Raw genomic sequence first — 7,616 nt, 5'->3', positions numbered from 1 at the left:
TTTTTTTTTTGTTTTTTACATATGTGCACAGCTTTAGCAAATTAAAGCCCAGGAGAAATGCTCAGAACCCACTACCCAGAGGCAAAATCAGAGTTCAGTGACCTCATGAGGAGAGTTTACCAGCCAGGGGGCCTACAGTGAAAACTGCAGCTTCCCTCTTTCTTAATTTTTAAACACAAAAACCAGTAACTAAGAACTTAATACTGGATGACAAGTCACATCCACACTATTTAAATAGCCTCACAGTTAAACACATTGTAAAGACCAGCCAAATCAGTATTTACACTTATAAATCTCTGAAGACACCATGAGAAAGCTTATGTCCCTTAACTAAACAAAACAAGGAACTGCATCTGATGGTGGTGGAATGAAATTAAAACATTAAAAATACCAGTATTTACAGCAGCATTGATCCTTTATAAATAAAAGAATATGAAAATGCAATATCTTTAAAGGATAATAAAAAATTGAGGTGATGTTATTCAACCACAGTGCTTGGAGCTGGAATAAAAACCTATCCGTGCTTATTTATTAATATGCCAGTAGTGAAACCACTTTCCGTTGGAGAAAACCCAACCACGAATATGTGCATAAAACACAGAACACAGGGAAAATTGCTCACAACAATTCAAGTCAGCTTATCTGTACGGATATTCTGATCAAGAAGGACATCACAAAGGAAACAAGGTGTGACATCTTCTGGTTTATACTCAGAGACACCCTTCCCCACAAAGTGGCATCTTTTAAATCTCCAACTGTTTCTCTTGCTTTACTATCCTAGTGCAAAAGATGTGCACAGAACAATTTTCCATGGGATTACCTAATTAAAAAGGAAAAACTAAAAAAAATGTTCAAGTAAAAAACTAAATTGGGAAAACAAGCACTAAAACCAGTCACTTGAAAACAAACAGTATCCTCCATCAGTGAGCATGGCACTGCATGGTTGCATGGAGGTCACATCATCTCCAACAGGTGGAGACCAACTGGTGCTGTTTTGAACTCGTAACAGAACTGATGCAGAACTTGCTTTGTAACTTCTCATCCCAAATGCATAAATGATTTCTGAATCAAGGGTCAAAGTTAGGGGAAAAGTGGCAATGTAAGTAACAATTTCACAAAAATTTTCCATCTCTAAGACAGCATAATATCCCAACATTCCTTTCCCAGAAAATGTCTCATAATTACAAAGCAGAAAAAGTCACAAATGAAACAAGCATTAAAATTTAGGTGTGAAATTTCTAGATTAACCCAATATATTTAATAAGATGAGTGTCACAGCTAAGAAAAAGTTAACTATTTGAAAAACTGCTTTTCAGGCTAAAACCAAATTGAGGACATCACTAAAGCTGATAAGCACGTGAGGAGAAGCAGCTAAGCAGACACCCAGAACCTCCGTGCTGAAATCAATGATATCATCTAACACTGCCTGTTCCCGATCCATGATTAAAAACCAAACAACCTAAACCCAAAAACTCTTCCTAGAGGCTGAATTCCCTAGAAGCAACTTCAGTGTCTGTTCAGAACACGGGGCAAGTTCTCAGAGCTTTTGTTTCTTGCTCTGTTTTGGAACCCCTGAGACACCGTCAGTTTCCAAAGCTTTCTCTTTTGAGTTAGTTTCACTGAATCCATTTGATGTCCCATTTTGTTCCTCAGCTATTTCTTCACTTGCAGGGGCCGCAGATTCTCCTTTTTCTAGTTTTTGCTGCATTTCTCGGAGCTTGGTCACAGCTTTATCTATTGACATTATGCTAATGAGATTAAAGTCATGCATGCTGACTAGATGAAGCATGAAGTTTCGACATAAATTCTTCTTAATTATTTTCTGTCCATAATTTTCTACAAACAGCATACAGGCATGATTCATTTGATTGTCAGCAATAAATCTATTCAAGAAAAACAAAGCATTAATGATACAAATCCTTTGGGAAAACAACAAGAGATAAGAAATGTGTAACATGACAAACTAGTGCAAGCAAATTACTTCATACGCAGTAACTACTAGTAAGACATGATAGAAGCCTCTACAAATAAACCTTAATAGTCACACTTTCAGATTTAGACCAGGACATTGACTAGAAACATGACTTCTGGGATGTGAGGAATACTAGTCTATACATTCTAGGTAAGCAATCTACTTAAAACGTTGATTACATTTAAATGGGCATATCAGGTGGTAGGAGGCAAACATTTATTCCAATCCCTATAAATGTCTATGAATTTAGTATATATGTAAATGAATTTTTTTCCTGCACACACGTTAGCATACCACATGTGTGCCTGGAATGACAGACAGGAATGAACTCCTGTCAATGATGGGGATTGAACCGTGTTGCTTTGCTCTTAACCACTGAATCATTTGTTCATTCATCCATCATTTATTTTGTAAAATTTACTTTTAGTATTGTGTATGTGCATGTGCACACCAGGACATCTTGTAGAGTTAACTCCCTTTTGAGTTTCTGTAGGGTTCATTGCTTCATCTGAGGCAATCAGGATTGTGGGGCTAACAGTCAGCACATAACAGTCAGACTTTCATAACCTTTAAGAACATCACATATCTTTGTATTCACTGGCAATATAAAGGAAAAAGGAATCAAGGATGGTGCCACACCCCCACAGTTGTAGCTTTTAGAATGTTGAGTAAAGAGGATGTGGTGAGGGGAAAAAGAGATGACTAAGTGGTTAAGAGCATTGTTGCTCTTACGGAGGACCTGAGTTTGGTTCCCAGCACATGTGGACATGTGGGGAGGATTACAAGCTCAGGTAATTCCAGCTCCAACACACACACACACACACACACACACACACACACACACACACACACAATTAAAAAAACAAACCAAACACAATTATATAAATACTTTAGACAATCTCAAGGCCCATTAAAATCATGGAGTTCTTTCTGTAACAATCACTGGCTAATTCATGCATTTAATATATTTTTGGATATGGGTAATATTTAGAATATCCATCTCAATTAAGTTTAAAAAAGATTCTAACAGGCAATTCTTCATTACCACACTCCCTTAAATCTTTGTAAGGTACCATATAAAAAATGATCTTTGGTGGTGTGTGGTACATATCTTTAGTCCCAGTACTTGGGAAGCTGAGACAGGCAAATCTTTGTGTTTGTGAGAGTTGCTTGATTTACAACGTGAGATGCAGGACAGTCAGTGCAATGTTGAAAGACCCTGTCCCCCAAAAACAAAAACTTCTCGTATTTTCAAGGGGAAACAAGAAGGCTGAGTGTGTATGTGTCATGCTCTTCAAACCTACAAAAGATAACTGATTCCCAAAAATCTCGACATGAACAATACAGCATGTGTATATCAACACATAATAAAAATAATAGATAATGATAATAGTGAGCCACAAATTTGTCTTGCACACTTACAACTTTAGCATGGAGGCAAAAGAGAGGTGGGTACCAGAGAGATGGCTCAGTGACTAAGAGCAGTTTTTCTTGTAGATACCCCGGGTAGCACCACGAGGCAACTTACCAGTGTCCTCTGGAGCCACTAGGCACACAGAAAGCACACATACACACGTGCAAGCAAAACACCCACACACATAAAATAACTAACAAAAGACAAACCCAAACTGCACAGACTGATAGACTGCGAAGCAGCAGGAGGAGGAAGTAACGGAACAGAAACACTCTACCCATGCTTCATGACATGGAGATTCCACAGTTTCATTACTTCTTTCTCTCCTTCATTCACATCAGAAAATTCTTCAATTTGCTGAAAGAGGGGGAAAAAAAAGAATTACATTCATAACTGTACTAATATTTTTAAGAAAAATAAGCCATCAAAGGAGAATATTCTGGAACAGAAAAATAGCAAAGATGTAGCTTTTCTTTTCCTTTGAGACAGGGTCTCTCTACACAGCCCTGGCTGTCCTACAAAACTCACTTTGTATACCAGGTTGTCTTCAAATTCAGAAATTCACCTGCCTCAGCATCCAGAGTACTGGGACCAAAGGCATGCACTACCACATCCGGCAGCATTTAATAAAACCAACTGTTTTTTGTTTGTTTGATTGATTTTTTTTTTTTTCTTTTTTTGAGACAGGGTTTCTCTGTATATCCCTGGCTGTCCTGGAACTCACTCTATAGACCAGGCTGGCCTCGAACTCAGAAATCCATAGAGGAAAGTAAATTTTTCCTTACTTAAATAACTTTGTAAATGACAGTTATAAAACTTGTATGGGCGCTATTGGGGAGGAGGAAAATAAAAGGGAATTACAGTAATGGTTTTTTCTCTCAGCCATTCTGGATCTTTCTCATCTTCACTATCTACTTCCATTTCTTGTGGCCGAAGAGGTAAGCAGGTATCACTGTGGAAGTAGAGACGATTGTGGCCACTGCTATATGTTCTCTGCTGTTCCACTTCTCCATCTTCAGATTCAAGAAACTCCGACATGCTTGCTTTTGTTCGTTTTGGCCTAACAAAATCAAGAGATCAAACAAGACAATGTGTACATACACCCATATGACACTGATCATGAGATAGTATCATCTGTAATGTTAGTGTTTTGTAAAACAAAACATAATAGTACTTGAAGCAGCACCCTTTTATATATATATATAAATATATATGTATATTTTTTTTTTTCCCCAAATATACAAGGCAAAATAGACACAACATATAACCTCCCTCTCTGACCCCTCAAGAACCAGAGATCATGTCAGAAAAACCAAAAAAGAACTAGAGATCAAAGTCTCAGCTATGCTGGGCGTGGTGGCGCATGCCTTTAATCCCAGCACTCAGGAGGCAGAGGCAGGTGGATTTCTGAGTTTGAGGCAGAGACAGGCAGATCTCCAGGTTCAAGGTCAACCTGGTCTACACCATTAAGTTCTAGGACCACATAGAGTAACTGTCTTCAATAGCAAATAACCAAACAAAAATGTATATAAGGAAAATTAATAAATTGCTATGTAGGAAACATTAAAAAATATTCAAAGGGGCAAAATGGGGTGGGGTATGCCGTCAATCCTAGCATTCTAGAAGCAAAGACTCTTGAGTTCAGGGTCAGTCTGGGCTGAAGTGGAAACTTCTAGTTTCTTTGGAAAGCTAGTTTTGTCAAACAATTATATGCTGGGGCACACAGGTAAAAGATGTTTTGCTATAGCAAACTGGTGAAAAAATGCTTGATTTGAGTATAAATATGACCCAATAGGAAGTAGGAGATCAGCACCAAGGTTTGGTTTGGTCCACCTCGATATTCTTCCCTAAAGTCATCAACGTATAGGTTTGCCTTAATAGTATGTTGAGCTCAGCCTGTGGAAATGCTGACATTGAGAGAAGCTTGTCCAAGAGCTGCAAGGAGTTCCTGCATGACCATGTTGCTTCTGAGCCTCACCTTAGGAAGATGGAGGTGAGCCTGGTGTTTGCTCTAGGACTGAACTACAGCTTCCTGCTGTCTGCTTGCTGAAAGGACTGCTCTGCAGCTGCTGAGTCTTATTGGATGTTTGCTACAAGAGTGAACTGGCACACAAAGTACTATTGCTGAACAGGCGCATTCTCCCCCGCACCCCAATCCTAATAACTTTTCTTTTCCACTACCTCTGCTAGGTAGTGGGCTAAATAGGGGAGAGGTTGAATCCTTATTAAAAGTAGGTTCCAGGGGGGCTGGTGAGATGGCGCAGCACACGACTGCTCTTCCAAAGGTGCAGAGTTCAAATCACAGCAACCACATAGTGGCTCACAACCATCCTTAACAAGATCTGACTCCCTCTTCTAGAGTGTCTGAAGATAGCTACAGTGTACTTACATATAATAAATAAATAAATTTTTTTAAAAAAAAAAAAAAAAAAAAAAAAAAGGTAGATTCCAAAAAAATTTATACTTACACTGGTCTGCATCCTGAGTTCCAGAACCAACAGAGCTATACAGAAAAACCCTGTAAACCCCCCTGGAAACAAAATAAACCAAAAGCAAAAACAAACAACAAAAAACACAACAAAAACAAAACAAAAAAAGGAAACATCTGAGGGAGCTGGAGAAATTGTTCAATGGTGAAGTGGGCTTACAGAGTATCCTAGTACCTCATGGGGCAGATCACAACAGCTGCTATTTCTGGGTGAAGGGGATCTGACTCCCTCTTTTGGCTTCTTGGTCATCTACATGTACACAGCATACACCCACACATAAATGTAAATAATGAATTGTCACAAAGACATAGATTATTATGTATTGTTTTGGTTGTGAGCCTGACCTTTAATGGCTGAGCCATCTATTCAGCCCAGTATTTATTATACTATAAATATACTATTACAAAAGTAGAAAAATAGAATATAATTAGAGATACACATTGAGCCAAAAGTTCTGATTTTTAGCTTTTATGAAAATGAAGCTATCATTTCAGCACACAAAACTGCCACTGTAAATTCAACACTACTGCACAGTTACAAAGCTCAATTAAAAGAGAAGTAATTGGCTATCTGTGAATAAAATCTTTTTTTTCCTTCCTTTTTTTTGTTTTTGTTTTTAAGAGACAGGGTTTCTCTGTATAACCCTGGCTGTCCTGGAATTTACTCTGTAGACCAGGCTGGCCTCAAACTCAGAAATCCACCTGCCTCGGTATCCTAAGAGTTGGGATTAAAGGCGTGCACCACTGCCCGGTGGGATAGCATCTCTTAAGACATTAGACAACAGAGATAGAATCATTTACATTTCACAAACTATTTAAATAGTGTGAATAGTACATCCCTTCTTGGTAGGTTATTGTGTATGTATGCACACAGATCTAGGTTCTCTACAAGAGCAACTAATTTTAACCATCCATCTTGAAAGCCCTAAGGCAGGAAATTCCACAAATCAATGTCACCTATAGTTTGTCTTTTTTTGTTTTTGGTTTTTTGAGACAGGGTTTCTCTGTGTAGCCCTGGCTGTCCTGGAGCTCACTCTGTAGGCCTTGAACTCAGAAATCCGTCTGCCTCCTCCTCCCAAGTGATGGCATTAAAGGCATGTGCCACCAAGGCCTGGCACAGACATAGCTTTAATCCCACCACTTGGAAGGCAGAAACAGGTGAATCCCTTTTGAGTTCCAGGCCAGCCTAGTCTACAAAGGGAGTTCCAGGTGGTTGCATAGAGAAATCCTGTCTTGAAAAACCAAAGAGTATACTATTTCATGAACCAATACTGAAATGAAGATTGTACCAAAATACTCTTTTACTCGGTTTAAATCAATCCATGGGACTCATGGTAGAAGGAGAGAACCAACTTGAACAAATTCACATCTTTCTCTCTCTCTCTCTCTACACACACACACACACACACACACACACACACACACACTCATGCACCCATATACACTCTTTTCTACAAAAAATAAAACAAAGAGCATAAGCTTTCTGCCTACCTGCAAACAAGAATATGTGTGATAGGTGTTCTCTTTACTGGTCCGTTTCTACTAAAAGCAAATCCAGGTTGGCGATGTATATCCTGAGGATTTCCTGCATAGGAGCCATCATAACACTCATTGATTGAAACATCTATCCTAGCACCTTTTGGATGATACTATAAAGAAAACAAAATAGGGTGTTTAGAGAAAAAAAAGATATTAATAATCCTATTTCTTTCTTTCTTTCTTTCTTTTCTTTCTTTCTTTCT

General features: G+C 38.5%; 1 protein-coding gene across 2 annotated transcripts in view; it reads right to left on the bottom strand.

The window, feature by feature from the left end:
* Positions 1 to 172: 172 nt before the first annotated feature.
* Positions 173 to 7,616, bottom strand: part of Suz12 (SUZ12 polycomb repressive complex 2 subunit) — a 44,936-nt gene continuing 37,492 nt past the window's right edge. For both annotated transcript variants that reach the window (XM_021212159.2, XM_021212160.2), the window contains 4 exons: positions 7,366 to 7,523; positions 4,248 to 4,446; positions 3,664 to 3,743; positions 173 to 1,883 (listed from right to left, as the gene is read on the bottom strand). In XM_021212159.2, the coding sequence (XP_021067818.1) occupies positions 1,538 to 1,883; positions 3,664 to 3,743; positions 4,248 to 4,446; positions 7,366 to 7,523 (783 nt within the window). In that variant the 3' untranslated portion in view covers positions 173 to 1,537. The remainder of the gene's footprint in view (positions 1,884 to 3,663; positions 3,744 to 4,247; positions 4,447 to 7,365; positions 7,524 to 7,616) is intronic.

Source organism: Mus pahari, chromosome 14 (genome assembly GCF_900095145.1).
Source record: "Mus pahari chromosome 14, PAHARI_EIJ_v1.1, whole genome shotgun sequence".
NCBI classification, from domain to species: Eukaryota; Metazoa; Chordata; class Mammalia; order Rodentia; family Muridae; genus Mus; species Mus pahari.
The sequence above is the reverse complement of the archived record's forward strand: the minus strand, read 5'-3'. Positions and strand labels throughout refer to the sequence as shown.